The sequence below is a fragment of the Xiphophorus maculatus genome, chromosome 18 (assembly GCF_002775205.1).
Source record: "Xiphophorus maculatus strain JP 163 A chromosome 18, X_maculatus-5.0-male, whole genome shotgun sequence".
Lineage (NCBI taxonomy): Eukaryota > Metazoa > Chordata > Actinopteri > Cyprinodontiformes > Poeciliidae > Xiphophorus > Xiphophorus maculatus.
The window spans coordinates 2,330,834-2,351,903 of NC_036460.1; the positions used below are offsets into that span (position 1 = coordinate 2,330,834).

At 38.5% G+C, this 21,070-nt stretch overlaps 1 protein-coding gene across 2 annotated transcripts in view; it reads left to right on the forward strand.

The window, feature by feature from the left end:
• pak1 (p21 (RAC1) activated kinase 1) overlaps positions 1-21,070 on the forward strand; it is a 54,548-nt gene that overhangs the window by 12,478 nt on the left and 21,000 nt on the right. Inside the window, exons 2-3 of one of the 2 annotated variants that reach the window (XM_023350787.1) lie at positions 1,251-1,301; positions 20,570-20,786. In XM_023350787.1, coding sequence (XP_023206555.1) covers positions 20,597-20,786 — 190 coding nt within the window. In that variant the 5' untranslated portion in view covers positions 1,251-1,301; positions 20,570-20,596. Of the gene's footprint in view, positions 1-1,250; positions 1,302-10,040; positions 10,440-20,569; positions 20,787-21,070 lie in introns of those variants that run through there. The other variant, XM_023350788.1, reaches the window with a different exon arrangement.

Here is a 21,070-nt window from a genome sequence, read left to right on the forward strand (position 1 = left end):
TTTAATACAGAGTTAGCAGTCAGGTTGAATTGCATGTTACTCATGTCATCCAAGTACCTTTTCCAAGCAAAAGAGACAATATTCCACATTCTGTTGTGACTTTATCAGTTGTAAGCACCGCCTCATTTGTTTTTGCCGCTTCGCTTTAAATTTTTATCGGGATATGCGGTTAGAAAGCCGGGCAGATGGAGGTTTCAGTCGAGGTAATGAACATGGCCCATTGTGATCGATTTGGGGGGGAGCTTTGAAAAAATCTTGCTGCCATGGTTACGCATCATAGCAATTGTCTGAAAGTTAAACCAAAAAAAAAGAAAGTGATGGCAACAATCATTTAATCTACACAGCAAACAAACCAGAGGGAATAATTGTTCAGGCAACGCCTTTAAAAATGTATGTAGCCTTTATGTTATTAAAGCTACATTTTAATCAGTAATACTTTTATAACAAATTTATGTCAGTTCAGGATTTCTAGGTTAATGACAAGTTGTCATAACATTTTAAATAATGTCAACTTTGTATTAAGTGTTATGATTTACCGAATGACACTTTATGACAACAGTCATAAATATTCATGAAGACTTACTCATGTTCGTTACAGGTGTTATGTCATGTTTATGACGGTGTTATGACCGTCTTATTCACAACCCGTCAAATAAAGTTACCGAGAATATAGAAGTGAATAAGTTACCTTCTACATGCCAAAGCAGTTCCTTGCTGTTTCTTTTTGTATAACCAGTAGAAAACAGTTATAGCACCAGTTGTTTTTTTTTTTGTTTTTTTGTACCATATTTGAATCGCAAAACAAAAGCAGCAACATCGCTAGCCTTACAGGTGGCAGCATATTGTGTGAGCCAGTGGTGATTAGACTTTAAAAACACCTTAATAAGCCATAATCTAAAGCTGCTAAAGCAACCTTCTGTCTGTGTGTGTGTGTTTTCTCGCAGTAAGGTGTGAATGTGTGGACAGCTGCAGGGCCGCCACTCGCCTCCTGCCCTTCTGTTGACCCTCTTAAACATGCTCTGTACACACAAATGGTCTACACTTGCACAGCTTTGTTTGTTTGTTTATTTTGCTTTACTGTTTGGTGTTGGGTAGATTATCTTTTCTCCCTAACCTGCTGACCTACTCAACACACCGACTTACTGTTGCTGTTTGTCTGGAAATCAGAAATGTAATACATGTACAAACTGATGTAGCTGCACCTCAAAGGGCTCTTTATGTTTTTAACTTGTGTCTGTGTTTCTTTGCAGGCTGCGGTTGAACCTGTCGGCTGAAGAGTGACTCGAACTCAACGTTATCAGGTAAGTTTAAAAGGAACTTATTATGCAAAATTGTAGTATTTTTTTTACTTTTATTTGTCTCTAGTGCTTGTAAAACAGCTCAAGTGCTTAAAAAACACCCAGTTGTTTTTTGGCAATAAGTTAATGTTTATTGGTATCTGGAAAGCAATCACTGTGCCGTTACCTAGCATCCAAAGCTGAGCTCCAGCCCGGTTGGTCAGCTGAATGCACTGTACAATGGCTGCTGGAAAAGATTTTGTTGTTGACTTGTCATCCAGAAACCACTTGTTTCTGGATGACAACTTATTGCTGGTTGTGCAAGAGGCTCTACTAATGCTTTTCAAAGATGTACAGTTGTATAATTGTGCGAGTGTAAACATTGAGTTGGGGGTTGTGGCCGGTAGCAACTTATTTGGATAAAGCAATAACTAAAAAAGCTCAAAATAGGCAGAACTGAGCAGACTAAAATTTAATTATCCAAGAATAATTTTGTGCAAAAAATGTAATGAACATGTTATCTGTAGCCCATCCTAACTTAACCTGCTCAAGGAAGCATAATAGATAATAGATGTGTAGGAAATGTAAGTCTAAAGCCTTTCTGGGGGGTTTGGCAGTAAAATATGGCCGTCTAAAGAGTTTGATGCTGTTCAGTAAGTGTAACAAATCATTGTGGTTGAACTTAGCCTCTGTGATTTATCACTGTCCAATTCAACGTCGCATTAGCATCTTCAGATCGTGGCGTTTCTTTGACACATGCCGGTTCTTAAACACACAGTCATGTTGAAATGCGCCGATTGGACACAGATCACTGGAGTTCATGCCTGTCAATTACAGCATCTGGCTTCTTCTGGAGCAGAATTATGACACATATCAAGTTAATGACTAAAGTCAGATTAAATGCACTATAACATGAAAACTATTGGATTCAGTATCACATGTGGAAGTGGCACAGTTTGAATTGTTTGGGTGAAAAGATCATAATTGGATGGTTCAGACTGCTGTGAAAACGTTGGATGTGGGTTTTATTTCAGCAAAATAATCACATTGATTATTGGTTTATGATCATGTTTATAACTTTTACCTTTCAGTTGATTTCTAAAGTACAATAAAAATGATCTGAGAAGGACAATAGGGGATTTAGCTTGTAATATACTTTAATGCAGTTCCGGTTAATTGGATGTGTTCAAAGGTTACAGAAAAATTCATTGTTTTTCTTAAACTTACTTCTTTTGTTTTGATCACTGTAACATTTACTGACTGGTGTTTCAGCTGCTTTCTGTGCACATGTCTCTCTACGACACAGAGCTATGTAAAGATGGCAGATTACTGGAAGTGGAAATCATTTTAAAGGGCCAGAAACCTTTCAGTTAGATAAACAAAATAATATTCCTTTCTTAAAGCCGTGTGAATCACAATATGTTGGTTTTCACATGGCTCTCTGAGGAATGTAGCCCGTATAAAATCAGACTGTAAGACCTTCTGTTAACTCAGCAACAAATTAAAAAGATCAACATAAAGATGTGTTTTAAAAAATGTTAATTTGCAAAAGATTTAGTAGAATCATACTTAAACTTGTCTAGTAATTTGTTAGTCATCATACATATATGTTGTTGCAATGCTTTGTGACATTTTTTCTAGTTATATTTTATTAAATTTCCCAGTCAGCCATTGAATGCAGCACAGGTTTAGCTGACCTCTTGCACACGAGTGGATGACCAAACTTTTTCTCGGTTTAGTGAGAGGAAACGATTGTTCACCTTCTGTAAGTGAGCTGTAATGCAACTCTGCCTATCTGACTTGATGTTTCCCAGCATGCATTGCAGCCTCCATTATTCATGGCTGTGCTGGGGGGTGGAGTTTGACAGCTGGTAGACTGGTGATGAAGCCAGACCCTCAGCATACCTGTGTGTGTGTGTGTGTGTGGAGGCTGGCGGGGGATGGGGCAGAGTTTCTACACTCTGGGGAAATTGCTATGTATTTTTAAAATGTTTTTGCTGCTTTCATTCCTTCATTCGTGTTTGAGCTTTATGCATACATCTCTATATGAAAATATAAAAACCAAGATGTTTGTTTCTGATGGGAAACAAACATCCTATCAAGTTTCTCTCAAAAAATACTGAAGCAATCTAAAAAAACTGTATATTTTGAGAATGTTTTCTTTACTGTTTTTATTCAATTTTAATAAAACATTGCATTTCAAAAATTATTTAAACCCTTCCTAATAATTATTGGATTAGTTTCCTGCTGCATAATTGAAGTGTGCTTTAGCTTCAGGCAACCCCGCACCATCATACCACCACCACCATGTCTGACACTTTGTGTGACTTTTCCTACGATGTAGCGTAGCTTCAGGGAAAGTATTCTCATTATTAAATTATTTCATGAAGTTAATTTGTAGTTTTGAATATATTTACACTAGGCCAAATATGCAAATTAGGTGATGATGTCATCCTGTGAGTTTTAGCACAGCCAATAGCTGCTTCCTTGCTGAAGAGTAGTCCAGACTGGTAAGTCAGCAGGTGCGTTTCCAGTAGAAATGTGCGCAAAATTTGATTTCACTAATTCCACTAATGTTGAAAAAACACAATTTCTCAATTGAGATATTTCAATGAAATTAAAAATACAATTAAGAATAAGTTTGTTAACACAGTAAGTCATTAAAAAACATGCGACGCCATCATCCTCCTACCACTTCCTGTCGTCATCTTTGTCGGTTCCGCCAGCAGTAACATCCAGCTGTTGGTCATGTGACTCGTGTGATGTGAAATAAAGGGAGCAGTTTAGCAAAATACAATTATTTTGGTGTGTCTGAAAAATTACCTCATCCTAACGCAACAACTTTTTATCAGTTTTTAGTTTTTCTTTTTTAAATTGGCGTGTTTCCATTAAGCAAATTAGTTTTTAAAATTTCATAGTTAACGGAAATGCAGCTACTAAAGTGTGAAAACTTTAGTAAATCTTTAGGCAGTTTTCTTTATAGCACTGCAAACTGGTTTGTGGAAATATGACATGAAATATTGCATCACAGCAGCTGGTTGTGATTTGACATATTGTGCAGCTTTAATTTGTGGTAGTTTATGTTGCTACTTGTCTTTCTTTGTGCTTTTATTTTCCTCTGAGCCCCACTTACCCCTTTCCTCCTCCTCTTCCCCCCGTCTCTCTCATTTCTTCCTCCTGTCTCTCGCTGTTGCTGCTCCACTCTGTCTCCATTATACTTTACTCCTCTTTTGGACCCTCTTTGTCTCTGCCGTCTTTTCACAGTCCGTCTCTGTTGGACCATTAACAATGGTCAGATTCCTGCTTCATTCTTCTTTTCAGTTTTCAGCTTCCTCCCAGATTAAACAGATTGATGTTTGTGTCTTTTTCACAACTTCATTCCTCATCTTTTGCTCCAGACAGGAGGAGTTGGTTACCTTGAAAGTTCTTCTACATGTTCTCCAAAAATAACGTGATGGTAAAACTCCTGAGAACGATAATAATTTTTGGACTCATGCAGGTATTAATTGACCAGACTGTAAAAACCTTTCTTCCATTTTAGGACAGGAACATTAAACATGGTAAATCAATCGTAGCCTCTAAGTGTCCGTATCCCATAAACTTTATAAATCATCCATTATGTTTATGACTCACATTATGCTTTCTGATTGCTCTCTGTTTGTTCCTCTCAGCCATGACAGCACATCAGCAGCAGTTTACATCCATGTTATTGATTTCATTTCTGGTTGAAGAGTTCTTAAAGCCCATAAATTTATCGGATGCTGGGTCTGCCGCTTAAAGCACCGCAGTGCACCATGGAAATGCAACGAATGTCACTATTCTCTCCTCACTTTTCGTTTTCTAATTTTCCACCATAATGTCCAGATTTGAGTTTGTGTATTATGTTGAGTACCTCCTTTTTACAGGTGACCCCCTGGTATTCGCAGGTGGTTACAAATCGTTGACACTGATGAAGCCATCTTAGCACTACAGGGGTTCAGCCAATCAGCACCAACGAAAATGAAAGGTGCTTCTAGATTGGCTGCTTTGGAAATGCCAGCCAACAGCGTGTCAAGAGGCATTGTGCCTAATTATTTCAGATTCACCAAACCAAATTCTCTTTCAAATATTTTAGATATGAAGTATGAAAAAATCTGTAAATAAGCAATTTTTCACAAAAAATTTGCAAAAGACTTGTATAATTAAATTATTTTTACATACATTCATAAAAAAGAATGGTTTAAAAAAGTAACATATAGTTTTCTTTTCATTATTTCTTTAAATATTTGTTTGTACTTTTATGTAGTTTAAGGGTGTTTTCACACCTCATAGCCCGGTAGACTCGATTTGATAGATGACCAAAATTGCAACATTTGTTACATTTTGAGCTGGTACGATTCACATTCACACTGAAAACCATTTGAGCAACCTGTTTCCCTCCTCGCCAGCGGGGGCGCTGCACTCAACAACTGAAGAAGACACCGAGTGCAACTTTCTTTTCCACAAAATGTAAACAAAAATGGAGTAGCATCAGATTTGAGCAATTGCAGGATTTCTTTTTGTCTTTAGTAAAAGTCCACGAGCCATTTCTCCTGTTAGACCTGCGCTTTTATTTTGCTTGTGTTTACCCAGAATGCTCTGCTCCTGCTTTTGGAGCGGTTTCCGACCCGCTTGGCGTTCACATTTGTATTCGAACCGCACTAAAGTTCACTTCAACCGAACCGAGACCAGGGTTTTTAGGTGGATCAGGGTTCGCTTTTTTAGTCCACATCATAGTTCGATTACGCATTCACACCTCCCCAAACGAACCAGACTTTCTAGACAAATGGACTGGAGTTGGATTAAAGCAAACCTAAACAGGTCTGATGTGAATTCGCCCTAAATCCCTGGATTACAAAGCAGTTTCCATGTCAGTTTCGTCCCATTTCAGTGAGAAAGTAACTCCAGGTCCTCATCACAGGCATCCCATATTTTCTTGAGTTCTTGTAGTTCATTTCTAGGAATTGCTTTCATTCATAGATATTAAACAACTTGTATAATGTCTTTTCTAATTCACCAAGCGGACATGTTAAAACCTCAGAGACGCCAAAAACTTGAACACTCTCATCAGTCAGACGGCTCTTTGTCTTACAGGATGTCCAGACCTGGGACATCAGGTGTGCCAGGTGGGGGTCTTAATGTGACCTTGTAGTCCATGTCTGTATTGATTACACAGAGCTGTGTGTAAGTGTGTGTTGTAGCCTTATTGGATTTTGTTTTGTGTCAGTGTTGTTGCGTTTATCTTTTACAGATCAGTATGTTACTGCTGCTTAGTGACCTTTATTTCACATTTTATTTTTCTATTTATTTTCCTTTGTTGGTTTCAAATCATCTTTTTGCACTTTTGGATTTCTTTATGACGAAACTATTTCTGTCTGAGCTGAACATGGTTCTGCAGACAATCTGATTTTCTGAACCAAGTTATTAGTTTTTGGGGGGGGTTTGACAAAAGGCCTGGCTTCAGAGCTTGACTGTTTCATGGCTCAATTTGTGGGAGTGTCGGTTTGATTGGTTTTAGATTTGCAGAAGGAGACAACATGATTCAGAAAACGCACTCTTGAGGTTTTTGTGCTTCACACAAGCTAAACAAAACATACTGAAACCGTCTCCTCTTAATGTAAATTCTTTTTTATTAACATTATTCTACATTTCTTTTTGGATTAGTTAAAACATAATCATGCAATAAAACTTATATTAATAAAATTGAGGCTCAGACTTAGTCTGCTTTAATCAAACTCCATTTTGTTTGTTTGTCTGGACAATCTGGTTTGTTTAGGGAGGTGTGAACGCCAAGCAGACCAGAGACTGCTCCAAAAGCAGGAAGCGGACTATAATGCGCTAGTCTAGTGCTAGCAGAGAAATACCTCATGGTCTTTTATCAAAGATAAATCATACAACCATCGGTTTACATTTTGTGAAGAAGGAAGTTGTGCTCGTTTTTTTTCAGAGGATTCTGTGTCATTTCCTTCACTGGTTCTTGGTGCAGCGCCACTACAGGCGAGAAGGAGAACAGGTTTTGGTAATACTTTATTTGAAGGGGGGTGCATAAGCCTGACATAACGTCTGTCATGAACAGGAGTGTACATGAATGTTTACGACTGTCATGAAGTGTCATTCAGGACATAATGACACCCTTAGTACAAAATTGCACTGAAAGTTGCATTAAAAGTCAATTAAAAGTGTGAACTTTGCATAATTTCTTTATATAATGACACTTTTAAAGCAAAGTTCCATTAATACTTGCATTAAAAGTGTCATTATTTACCAAATGACACTCGATAACAATAATCAAAGACAGTCATGTAGACACAACATGTCATGTCAGTCCCTTAAAATCAAGAGTTATCCAGGTTTTTCAATTGACTTGCTTTGTTTCACACAGTGCAGTGTGAAAGAGAACCGCAACAGCTGGAAATGTAACAACAAATATTGCATTTTTTTCTCCAATCGAACCGAGTCTACTGGACTATCAGATGTGAAATCTCCCTAAAATGTACCGGGACGTCTAAATTCAGCCTCAAGTGACTTAGAATCAGACAAATATATGAGCTTTTAAAACGCCTTTTGCTTCTCTCTCAGATTATTTGCGACGCTGACAACCAGTGCATACATTTACATACAACAGTGCTGCCAGCCGGCTCCAATGCAGTCAGAGCAAGACGATGCCGGGAGGATTCATCCGGCTGTGATTTATGAATGACCTGTTTTACATCCTGAGCAGCAGCCGGCTCTGAATCATTGACTGAAATGATCAAAGAACTACGCTGAGCAAGAGGAGATCCTCTAAATTATCTCAGGAGGAAGTGAACCAAATTGGTTTTCCTCTTTTTAATAATCCACACAGATTCCTTGGAACGGGCGCACGCTGTGGCTGCAGTTGTCCCCTGAAGGCGATGAGCTGAGGCGGGGCTGTACAGATGGCTGTATGGAGCAGGATCTGTGTGTGTGTGGGGGAGTGTGTGTGTGTGTGTGTGTGTGTTTTTGGGGTGGGGTTTTGGGATAGGCTCCATCTCCTACAATAACCCGTATAATCAGTGTGTTACACACACAAACCTGCAGATAATGATCACATTGTTTGCATTATCTTACGAGTCTGCAAGGTGAAGTCTGATCTTTGTGTGGCTGCACCAATCCCACTAATCTAGGCAAAATTATAATATGGATTATTCAGATTGAGTTTCAGCCATCTGCTTTATGCTAAATCATAACTCCTGTAATAAATAGCATTAATTATATATATTTTTTAACCTTTTCTTCATCAAAAGCATTTTTTTCACCTCAGTCACATTTAGCAAATGATGGCTTAACAATCATGCTTTTATTGTTTCAAAGAAGCGTTACTCATTCTGGATTTTTCCGCAGAGCTTTTTAGCAAAGCGGCGCACACAGAAACCGCAGCTTGAATCATCGCTCCATCACTCAGGATTTAACGTCCTGCTACTTTTCTCCATCGTTGGTTGTCGTCTCGGGTGAACGTCGGAAAAATCACATCCTTAATCACTGCCAAGAGCACTGAATGCGCTCCAGTTCCTGGCATCCATCCCAACGCCATTAATCTGAGTTAACAGGTTGGAGTAGCAGGAATTGATTTAGGTTGGAGTAATTAAGGTGCTCTGATCTGCTTGACTCAACATTTTCTGTTCCTTTCAAAATTATCAGCAGTTCTTGAGGACATTAGTGAAATATTAGTTTTGTTTAAATTCTTTATATTTTGGATTCAAGTTAAAAAAAACCCAAACACTGGTCCGCCTACAGCTCTCGGTGTCCGTTCGTTTGAAGTGAATTCTGGTGCAATTTGAATGCAAATGCGTAAAAAGCAGTAATTGGACTACATTGCAGGGCATTCTGGGTAAATGCAACAAAAACAAATGTGAGATTCTAGCGCTAGCGGGAGAATTATTTGTGATCTTTAGCCAAAGGTAAAAGATGAAATCCTGCAAACGCTAAACTCTGACGCCACTTCATTTTTGTTTACATTTTGTGAAGAAGGAAGCTGAGCTCATTGTCTTCAGAGGTTTTTATGTCGTTTCCTTCAGTGGTTCTTGGTGCAGTGCCCCCCTCAGGTGAGGAGGGGAACAGCTTTTTCAAAAAGTTTTGTTCAATTGACAGTGCACCTGAAAATGTAGCAAATGTTGAAATTTTGCTGTACCATCAGGTGTGAATACACCCCAAGGCCTTGAAATGTTGCTTTTTTGATACATTTATGCCTACTTCATGTTGTCAGGCAGGTTCAGTTTAAGTAATGTGTTGTTTTTACAGGCCATGTGGAAACAAGGTTTTGGTATGGCTGCTGAAACAGCATTCTGATTCAGCTCATCTTTGACTAATATTAGAACTATATTGGTCTGAAATCTCTCAAGTGTAACCTAAACAGAAAACAAAAACCCCCAGAAGAAACCTGACACGACTTCGAGTGAAGCAGGAACTGAGGTTTAAAATTAGAGTGAAAATTAGAGACATCTAACAGATTCCCCTTTGTCTGTACCTGAGCTGTAGCATAACACCAAACGCCTGAACTATTGAAGTGTGGAGCTTTTGTATTTGTCATGCTGTGGGAACAAAGATGTGTGTGTGTGTGTGTGTGCGTGCGTGTGTGTATGTGTGTGTGTGTGTGTGGACATGGACATGCCCCCCACCATCACACAGTCTGTTCCTCAGTCACGCATCCTCTCTTTCCTTTCTCTCTTCTCTACCTATATTTAAATTTATTCTGTTTTCATTTAGTTTCTTTGTCACTTTCCTCATCCCACCTTCCTCTCAACACAATCCCTCTCTCCTCATACTTTCCTGTTTTCTCTCTTTCTTTCTTTTTTGTGTATCCTTTATCTGATGTTTGGCCATGTCCTCCTCTTCAGAATCACCATCTGTCTCCTTCTCTCTCTCACTCCCACACAAACACTCACACACTTTTGCCACATGACAAAAGACGTTCTATTTTTGCTCCCCAAACAGCTTTTTTCTGATGTGGTCGTTAACTAATTAAAGTTCTGCATGTGTTGGCTGGATGGATCAGCTGTGAAAACAGCTCACAAAGTTTTATCACTTATGCTTCGTCTGGGATTGGATTCAAACTGTGGATTAATTTATTTTATAAGAAGCTCAAATGAGTTTCTGAAGCGGCGACACAGCGACGGGTGACTGAAGGTGATTATTTTGACTTGTATACTTTAATGAGTGTGAATGAACTTGTCATCCACTGCTGCCAGATTTATTTATTCACAGGATTTCAGTGCATCCTTAAAATGTCTTAAATTCATGAAACTAAATGTAAGTTTGCCTTACATATCTTAACTACGGCTCTTAAATTTTGTCATGTAGGGACTTTTCTGTAAGGCAGAAATTTGAGTCGTACTTGAACATCTTTACTGCGTTCTAACTTGAGGCGGTTGCGGCTATCGCTAACTTATATACCACTAATATACCCTTGCTAGCTAGCTAGCTTTGTGTGCATCTGTCATGGGTGATGGACTCGACACACAGGGAGCAGCAAAATCATCGACGACAACAAAATATTAACATTTTCCAACTTATTTTTCAGTCGATGTATGCTTATGTATGCTTTCAATTCATGAATTGATGCCCAAAGTGTCTTAAAGTGCCTTAAATTCATAAAACACAAAACAATTTAGCCTTAAATATGTTAATCAAAGGTCTTACATTTTGTTCTGGCAGGACTATTAGTCTTGTATTCATAGTTTCTTTTTTTTTTCTCGTGGCACTTTCTGTCAGGCAAAAATTTGAGACATCTTCACTGCATTCTGTGACTCGATGCGGTTGCAGCTAGCGCTAACTAGCTGCTAATATACGGAGCTATATATTTTTTTGACACACAAGGATCTAATATTAAAGCCCTAAAAATGTTGTAAATTCATAATGTAACTCTGCTTACATTTAGTTCTGTGAATTTACATTTTGTGTCATAAATTCATAAAACAAAAGGCAAGTTGGCATTAAATATGTCAATCAGGTCTTAAATTTCATCATGACCGGCGTTTGGTTTTTCTCCTGCAGAGTTTTTCTGTCAGGCAAAAATTTAAGTCACATGCAGACATCTTTATTGTGTTCTGTTACTTGAGGCAGTTAAGGCTACCGCTAACTAGCTGCTAATACGCTCTTGCTAACTAGCTAGCTGTCTGGTTTGCATCTATCGTGTGTGATGGGGTTAAGATGGGTTAAGGCTGTAGAGAGCCAATATTCAGTGGGAGAAACTCCAGAAATTTTGGCTGTTTTAGCTGAAATTTCTGCTTAATTATAATACAGTAGGAACTGCCAAGCATCCTCTATATTTACAGTTTTTTGTTTTATTCAAGGTGTCATGTAGAAGGTCTTAAAAAGTCCAGAATTTGACTTACTGAAACTTTCTGGCTTAAGCCACTCAAGCATTTGCTGATATTTGTTGAATGCAATATTTGTACTGTTAGGATAAAATGATAAACTAGCTTTCTAGAGGAACTGTGCCGACATAGCAAAGGATTTTTATGCTAATACACTTGAAAATCAACTAGCTGACATTGTGAGATTGTATGGAAACAGACTTGTTTCTCAGTGGATGTATTCTTATGAATGCTTTCAAATGTGGTCTGTAAATTATGTTAAAATATACGTTTGAAGTCTGCGCCCTCGGGTTTGAGTCTGCAGACAAACGAGACGGTTTCATTTCTCGTTCTGTCATCGGGGCTTCAGTCAGGATGAAGTGAGATGGTTCGGTCTCCTGCTTCAATAGTTTCTATTTTTGTTGCTTTATCTCAGGGGTGCCCAAAGTCGGTTCTCGAGGGCCGGCATCCTGCATGTTTTAGTTCTCTCCCTGGTGGTAGTAACAACCTTCTCAGCATGTCGGTGTTTTCCTCTCCTAAGGCCTCTAATGAGCCATCATTTGATCCAGGTGCGTTAAACCAGGATCCATTTGTCCTCAACTAGTCCCTCTTAGTCTCTGTTTTGTTTATGTCTGGTATTTATGTTACCTGACAAACCGAATCTGTCAGCACCAGCTAGCGGCTCTGTTGGATCTGGTTGCCTGGAGGTGCATTGCTCCCCTGGGCTATGAGGGAACCAGACCCCCTGCTGGCTCTGCCACCGCAGCTTTCCTAAAAGTCTGGAGTTCAGAAGTTAGGTTTTTATTACTTCAATGCAAATGTTTCAGCTACTAACAAAAAATGACTACGCTATGTAAAACCAGACATTCCTTGTTATCTGAATGAAACCTAAACCATGAAGGTAAGTAAAAATATGTGGATCCTGGTTTTTGCGGCGTTACAGACGAAAGCACAAATACTTTAGATTTCGTCTAAAAATTCCTACACTGCAACAACACACAATCTTCTTACCTTTTGGTATTTGGTCTAGTTTTTAAGTGCAAATACATTAGTGAGTTTGAAATGAGACAAAACTAACCTACAAATAACTTTTCAACACGATACAAGAGCCTGATTAAGTCAATAATTTTTACTATTGATTAAAAACTGGAAGACTTTTCACTTATAACCATGTTATGAGTGAGAAAATCTGCCATAGCTTTTTTAAAATCAATATTCAAGAAATATTGATTAAAAAGCTCAATATGTAGCTTAAATGTAGCTTAAGCTCTGCAGAGCAGAGGAATGGTGAAGGTCACTTTTCAAATCTCCCTTCAGATTCTCCTCTGAGTTTAGGGCTTGACTTTGACTGGGCCGTTCTGATATATGGACATGCTTCCATCTGGAGCATTCCAGTTTTCTTCTTTTCTCTTTTTTCTTTTCTTTTCTTTCACTTGCATGGCCAATAGTTCCCTTGCTAAAATTATGTGCTGCTTTGTGCAACTCTATTGTATAAATGTGGGGGATTTATGTAATAAATGATTCCCACAGCATGATGCCACTACTACCATGTCTTAACTGTGGGGATGGTGCTTTCAGGGTGATATGGAATTTGTAGTCTCCTTTTTCCCCAAAAAAACATTCTCCTCTCCTCTCCTCTCCTCTCCTCTCCTCTCCTCTCCTCTCCTCTCCTCTCCTCTCCTCTCCTCTCCTCTCCTCTCCTCTCCTCCAGTTGCATGGCCAGTCGTTGTCCTGCCTCAATCATTTACTGCTTTCTGTCTCGATCACATAAATCTGGATGTTTAAGTACTTTTGGAATAATTACTTTGAATTATTGAGATTTTGTAACCATTTAGAAGAGCAGGCAGTTTGGCACAGGTAAAAGGCTTTTAACTGAAATCTCTGTCCTGTTAATTTGACTCAGCCGCTGAGAAATACACAAAGAGTCGGTGCAGCTGATTATGTAAAAGCAAACGGAGGAAATTTGGACGGTGCTGTTGCTTATTTAGCAGCCTGTGGGATTCCTCAGAGCAGCTGAAGGGAATCCAGATTCACCCTCTGGTTGTCTACATGTCTGTCCATCTATTGGTCATGTTTCACACTGGAAGTTATGCAAACGCTTTTTATTTTATATGGGCGTCTTAGTCAGATTTTAGTTGTATGTAAGATGTTATTAAATGTTCCAGTAAATGTGTCTGCTGCTGCTGATACTTCATTCCCAGGAAGTGCTGACACATTCCGGCGTCCGTCTCTTTAGATGTGCCGGCATGAATAACGAATGTCTCTATCGGGCCGTGCTGCGGTGGCGCAGCGGGTTAGCACGCCCCACGTTTGGAGGCCTTAGTCCTCGACGCGGACGCCGCGGGTTCGACTCCTGGTCCCGGCGACCTTTGCCGCATCTCCTCACCCTCTTTCCTGTCTGCCTACTGTCGCAAAAAATACGAGCCACTAGAGCTGCAAAATAACTCTTCGGAGAAAAAAAAATAACAATAAATAAATAATGAATGTCTCTATACGTAGGCCGGCACACATTAGATGGATAATGGAATGACAGCCTTTATGCTGCAGCTAAATGACACTTTATTAAATTCACGGATCAGATGTTTTAGAGTTGGTTTGTTTCTGACGTGCTTAATCACATCCTAAGGCGCAAAACTGATTTGTTATGAACGAAAATGGAAGAAATTTGTGTGGGAACCAAAAACATCCCATAATTCAACAGTATTTGTTTCCTGTCTGTTTTTTGGGGGGTTTTCACGGTGCCATCACCCCGCCACCACTATGCCGGCCCAAAATGAAAATGAGTTTAAAACTCTTTCTGTAGAATAAAGGACTTTAAATAATTCATAACATTAATGCTGTTTTTCCTCCTCGGTACTGAATTAAAACGCGCCTGCACGCTTCAGACCAGCAGACAAACATCATTCCTGTCTTTAGTTCATAGATGTGGTCGAACCAAAGTAGATCAGTTATTTGGGTCCTTTAATTTGCAGCACCTGGTTCCTTCTGACCCATTTAAATCGGATGGAAACAGCAAGTTCCTATTTTGGGTTCACTTATGTTTATAAATAAGAACCAGGTGTAATCGCTGTTCTTGTGCACGAGAGGTTAGACTTGGACTAATTTTGTAATCTATTAATTGTTAACTGGAGTATAGAGACTCTAAAAAAACTAGAAAGAATAACACAATCAGAGCAGCAAAACTATACAAAATATATCAAAGTTTTTAATTTAAGATTAAAAAAATCTGTCTAAAAAAATGCTCTACCCAGAAATCTTTAAGTGTCGTAGTTTTAACTTCACCTGGTTCAAATTCTGTGAATAAAGGCCTTTTAAGCACCTTTATCTATCTAATTATTATTTTAAAATAATAAAAATAGTCACCAGATCAGCTCCACTGATCAGGCAGGACGGACTGAGCTTTTCACATGTTGATGATGGAAATACATTCAGCTGCAGATTCATCCTTTGCTACAAAATATCAAGAGCTTACTAAAGGAATACTGTTATTGCAATTTATACAATAAAATGTTTATTTTGTCATTCAAAAAGGAATTGAATAGTTTATTTTCTTCATTTGACATATTAGTAAAGGCTTAAGACGTAAAATGAAAAATCTGCAGAATGTGGCAATTTTCTTTATCCAATTAACTGTCATAATAATCAATAATTAAAATAATTATTCTGTTTCCATTACGAAACCATTGCTGATTGACCTTTTTGTTTTGTTTTTCCCCATCTTGCCTCTGTTTGCAGATATTTTAGTTCTGAGTCTGACTCCTCGGAGTCCAGATTGGGTAATCTGAAGAGGGATGAATTGGGATTAATGGGTTTTCCAGCCCAGATCATCTTTGTAACTCAGAATTGGCCGGATTTGACAGTTCAGATGATTTGAGACTCAGAGAGTCTCTGTAATCATCTCTGCAGGGATCCTGATCCAACTCAGGATATCATCTAAGGTCTCTGACAGCGTGGTGCCTCCTCATCACTCACACACTCCTAACACACACACACTGTGTGTGTGTGTGTGTGTGTGTGTGTGTGTGTGTGAGAGACCGGTGCTGCAGGAGGAGTCTGGCATTTTCCTCACCACGTTTACACTGTCTTGGTACTCCTTTTAAATCACTGTCAGAAAATGTTTATTTTGCTTTAGATTTGTTGCTTTTTAATCTTAAACTTAAGATGATTTAATCACCTGAACAGGTTAAGAAGTTTTGTGTTTATTTAGTTGCTGCTTCTCTTCCTTTTCCCTTTAATGATAATATGACCTTAATACCTTAGTGGCGAGATGCAGAAAGATAAAACGTTCTCCTCTCGCTAACGCATTTGTTTCCTGCTCAGTTGGAAAAAAGCAGAGGAAATTTAAATGTCTCTTTTTTCATGATTTTGTTCAAAGTTTGAGTAATTTGTATAGTCATATTTGGTCAGTTAGAATATAATGTATATGTTCCAGTGAGGCTTATTTTCCTGCGACAGAATATTTGACCCAGAATAAGGAAAAAAGAAATTGGAGAATGAAGTCATGATATTAGAAAATATTTGTACAAGATTAAAGTTGGAATATTATCAGAATAAAGTTATAATAATACAAGAATAAAGTCACAATATTTTCAGAATAATGTTTGAATATTAGAAGAAAGACGTAGTAATTTTATGGGAACACAAAAAAATTGCCAAAAATGAAAGTCAGGAATGTTGAGCATCTTATTAAGTTATACTTTAATATCGGTTTTACAGATAATTAAATTAGCTTGAAATTTATTACAATTGTGCGAACCACTATCTGTGTTTAAGAAACAACCACAAGCTGATAACTATTATCAAAACTAGTTTTCCTCATTAAAAAGACTGATGACTCTCTTTTCTGCTAATACTGCATCTTTATTCTGAAAATATTGTGACTGTTCTTGTAATTAAAAAAACTAAATAATCTCCATCGGATCCTGATATGCCATCGTATTTTTAAGCAGGTGTGTTTCATAAAGTCCACATTGCTGTATTCATATTACGTGACTTTTACGTAAATTAACATTCTACGGAAAAATAAGCAAATTATTGAATACTTCCTCCCAGGTTCCTTTTTTCCATCAACACCGATCGCATCTGTGATTATAAATAGATTTAAACAGAAATATTTCGTTAAATATCTTCTAATTTCTTTTTAATCTAAGTTGAAACAAGTCTGTAGCGTCAGTCTTAGCAATAAAAATCAAGATTAAGTTATTAGGATTTTTAATAAGACGGGGAATCCTTTCAGATCAATAGATGTAACTTTGTATTCAGTTGGGTGTGTGTGTGTGTGTGTGTGTTTTGTAGTAGACAGTATGGGATTGTTTGGAAACCAGGTTCTGCTGAAACTGGCAGGAGTGTTTGAAATTTGAGACATCTGCTGTCTCCCTCTGTGTGTGTGAAGCAGACAATAAAGACTCCATCACTTTCTTCTAAACAACAACTGTCTGTATGCAGATGGCTACAAACACACACACACTCACACACCCTCTCTAAGTGCTTACTGGCCTTCGTGTGCAGGTGACGTTTCCTCTCTGGGGTCATGGTGCCGGATTAAAAGACCCAAACGGTTCTGGGATGGTTGTGAACTTTTACTGCTTCCACGTGTGACTCACCTTCTGACACCAAGCTGATGTCACCGTCTGCGGGAGGCAGGACGGGTTAAAAGTCCACATGGCTTCACGGTTTCAGTCTCCTGGACTGAGGCTCTGAGGAGGTTCAGCTGTTTCTTTCCTTCTGAAAAACTTCTCGATTTGTTTCTTGCTTTTATTTTTGGGGTTAAAAATTGAGCTCTACACTTAAACAAGGTAAGATCTAGAAGCCTTTTGTTGATGCTGATAAGTATTTTTTATTTTTATTTTTGTATTTCAGGATGCAGATCTCTTCAAACAGCTGAAAAATAACATTAGATGTGGGGTAGAGGTGTGCAGATCGATCGGCCACCGATCACAATCGCCTGAAAAAGTGTATGATCGGTGATCGCCGATCACTGTCTCTCGTTGCCGATCACCAAAACCGATCACGTGTATCTGACGTCACAGCCTGCCTGAGTTAATCTCCTCGTTCCTTCACACTGCGCAAACGCGCGGCAACAAATCCCATATGATGTCGTGTGGACCTGTGACGCTCCGAGTGAGTGGGGACGTTTGCGTGTTGCGGCGGGAAATTCAGGGGTGAAGGGCGTCAAAATGCATCACAATGAATCTATTTCTGCGCAGCGCCGTTTCTGCTCTCACACTGAACAGCTGCTTAACGCTGCAGCATTAAGTTAAACAGACAACATATTTTGCATTTATATTAAAACTTTCGCTGTCCTAACATAAGACAGATAATCTCTGAATAAAAAAATCGAGCCCCCTGCCTCCTCCTGTGTTCTGCAGAATTACTCAGTCAGAAAGATCAGAACCAGCACAAAACAACGTGGAGGGTTTGATTCAGTAACTCAGGATTGTTTATTGTGATGCAACCTGTGTTTAACTTTGAATAAATATTTCCTTTTTTACTTGACATTATTTGATAGTGTTGTGAGATTTATGTGATTTATGTATAATTTAGGCTGCTGAGAGCCTTTCTGTTAAATAGTTTTTACTGACTGCAGGTTTTTCAATTGTCTTTTTGACTGAATAACTGCTGTATTGTAGCCCCCAAGTATTTTGCATGTTTATGTCTAAATTAGGTGAATTTATTGCCAGATCTTTTTAAATTTTGCGAGACCATTTAGTATCATTTATACCTAATGCAAAAAATTAACAGCCAATGCAGGTGATTGGCAAAGATCGGTGATCTTCAGAGATCGACCTCATGGATGATCGGTAAATGCCCCGCCAGGCTAAACATAATTTGTTTTTATATCTTGAACAGTGATTTCTTATTCACCAGTAACAGTAACAGCAAAGACTGGTTAAACTGGGTTTATAGTTCAAACTCCTGCACCAAGCTGCAGACATTGCTAAACAAAACAGGATCTAGAAAATCACAAGATCACTTTTGCCTTTTTTAAGACTCTGTAATTGGTGTTTAAGTTTTGTAAATAGTGTCTCCCAATAACACAACGTTGTGAAATTTTCAAATGAGCATTTTTAACAATTACATTTAAAAAGGTGCAGCGCAATCAAGAGCCTGTAAACAGAGTAACAGGAGTTTAGTCTCTGTTCAGTTACTTCAGTCTCTTCTAATAGTATTTTCTCTTTTAGTCAGAGTGAGTTATTTAGTTGGCTTTGACAAATTTAGTCCATCAGGAGCCGTTTCCGTTTATGCGTTAAGGTGGAAGGACAGAAATATTAAGCAGCTTTCCTGTACAAAGAGTTGAAAACACATGGAGAACTTTTTCTTTTGCATTGTGTTTTCTGTAAATGTAATGTTTTCCTCTGTTTGTTGATTTACTCGTGTAGCTCTGACCTACATACATCCTCCTCGTGACTCTCTGCTCACTGGAGCATTTATAAGAGGTTAGCTCCTAGCTTCAGTGTTTGATTGTGTATTTCTGTGTGTGACAGAACCGGTCATTAAGTTGGCTTTTTTTTTTATTTGCCTCTCAGCTGTGTGCGCAAACTGCAGGTTACACTTACACATCAAAGTGGATAAATGTGGTGTTATCTTTCGACCAAGACTCATTAAGCTCTGAGTCAGTACACGCATGTTAACAGAAAAAACACACACTGTGATTTAGTCAGCTTGGTGTTTGTAGATCAAACTGACCGCTCTGAGAAAATGGAAACTCTCTGGGTATTTATTTCATTTTATTTTAGAAGATTTTCCCTCGGAAGGAAATTTTGTTCCATTAACTAAAGCATTGACGTCTGAGATCCAAAGAAACACATTTCCTTTTTACAGACAGGAGGTGCATAAAAATGTAGCTTCATATTGCTACAGATTATTCCAGCTTTTATAGTAAAATAATCGAATTTACTTACTTTCTTATTTATTTATAGCAGATCACGAAAGCTCTCCATACCCAGCTATATGGAAATATATGATTGTAATTTTGACAATCGACCTACTTCAAACTCAGTGGGCGGGGCTAACGCTGCTCTGATTGGTCTGCAGTGGACTTCCTGTACAGGCCGACCAATCAGATGTGAGTTGCACCATATGATGAATCACTGGTTTAAAGTATTTTATGCAGCACTGCAGCCCAGAAATCACATAAGAAAAACAATAATGATAAATGATTTTAACATATAGTAACTTTTAAGCAATGCATTTCACATGTAGTTGTTTATTTCATAAATTGACACATTACATGTATATACAGTATGTATGGGTTTATTTTTTGAATGTTTTTGTATTTCCGTTTTCCAGCCATTTTATGGAAATAAGTTGATGTTTTTAAGTGTCTGGAAAACAAGCCGTTTCAAAAACCTCCCGATTGTGGCGCTACCTGTCACCTAGCAACCCAGCACATTTGGTCAGCTGGTTTTACCCCTGTATGCGCTGTACAATGGCTGCTGGAGAAGACAAGTATTTTAGTTGTTGACTTAACATCTAGAAACCACTTGTTGCACTCTTGTTGGTTTTGCAGGAGGCTCTACTAATGCTTTTCAAAGATGTACCATTGTACAGTCGTGCATCTGTGAACATTAAGTTGGGGGCCGTGGCCAGCAGGTTACTTGCTTAAACAGCTGATTTTGAAATGAGTACAAAAAGCGAAATCTCATTATGTGAGGACGGATTTGTTTAAAAAAAAATTTAACCATATATTATGTAGTTGATATACCTATTCTAACTTTTTTGCCCCCTGTAATTATGAACTAGAATTGTTGGTTTATTCATTTGGCAGATTCTTTTATCTAAATAATCTGCCAAATTAGGTTACATTTCAGCAGCAAGGCAGTACAATGCAGCTAAATCAAAGTTAACAAGGTTGTGATTGAATCCTAATAATTTGGTGAATATTTACTTATCTTGAGTGCTATTTGCTGACGTTTCGTCCTCTGACAGCATCTTCCCTGTGATTGGTCCGTTTCTGTGCAGGAGCGGCCAGCTGCAGCCTATCTGAAGATGTCTGATAATGGGGAGGTCGAGGACAAGCCTCCAGCTCCTCCCATGAGGAACACCAGCACCATGATCGGCTCCTGCAACAAGGACCCCACGCCCCTGAACCACGGCTCCAAGCCGCTGCCGCCCAACCCGGAGGACAAGAAGAAGAAAGACCGCTCCATCCGATTCATCCTCACTGGGAGCGATAAGAGTGAGTGCTCTCCACTCATTTTCATTTTGGGCCACAACAAGATCACAAATGTCCTCAAGGGGCCGGTTACAGCAGACTGTCTGATAGAACCCATTAACAGACTGGTAAAATATTGATAAATAGCTGCATTCAATTAATACTACTTAAAAATAAATATTGAACATCTTTACATTGATTTTATTAGGCAGTAAACGGCTCAGAAACATTTAGTGTGAACAGGATATTAAAATAAACATATGTCTTAATAAAACACAGGAGTCAGATCAGTGTAACACACTTCCATC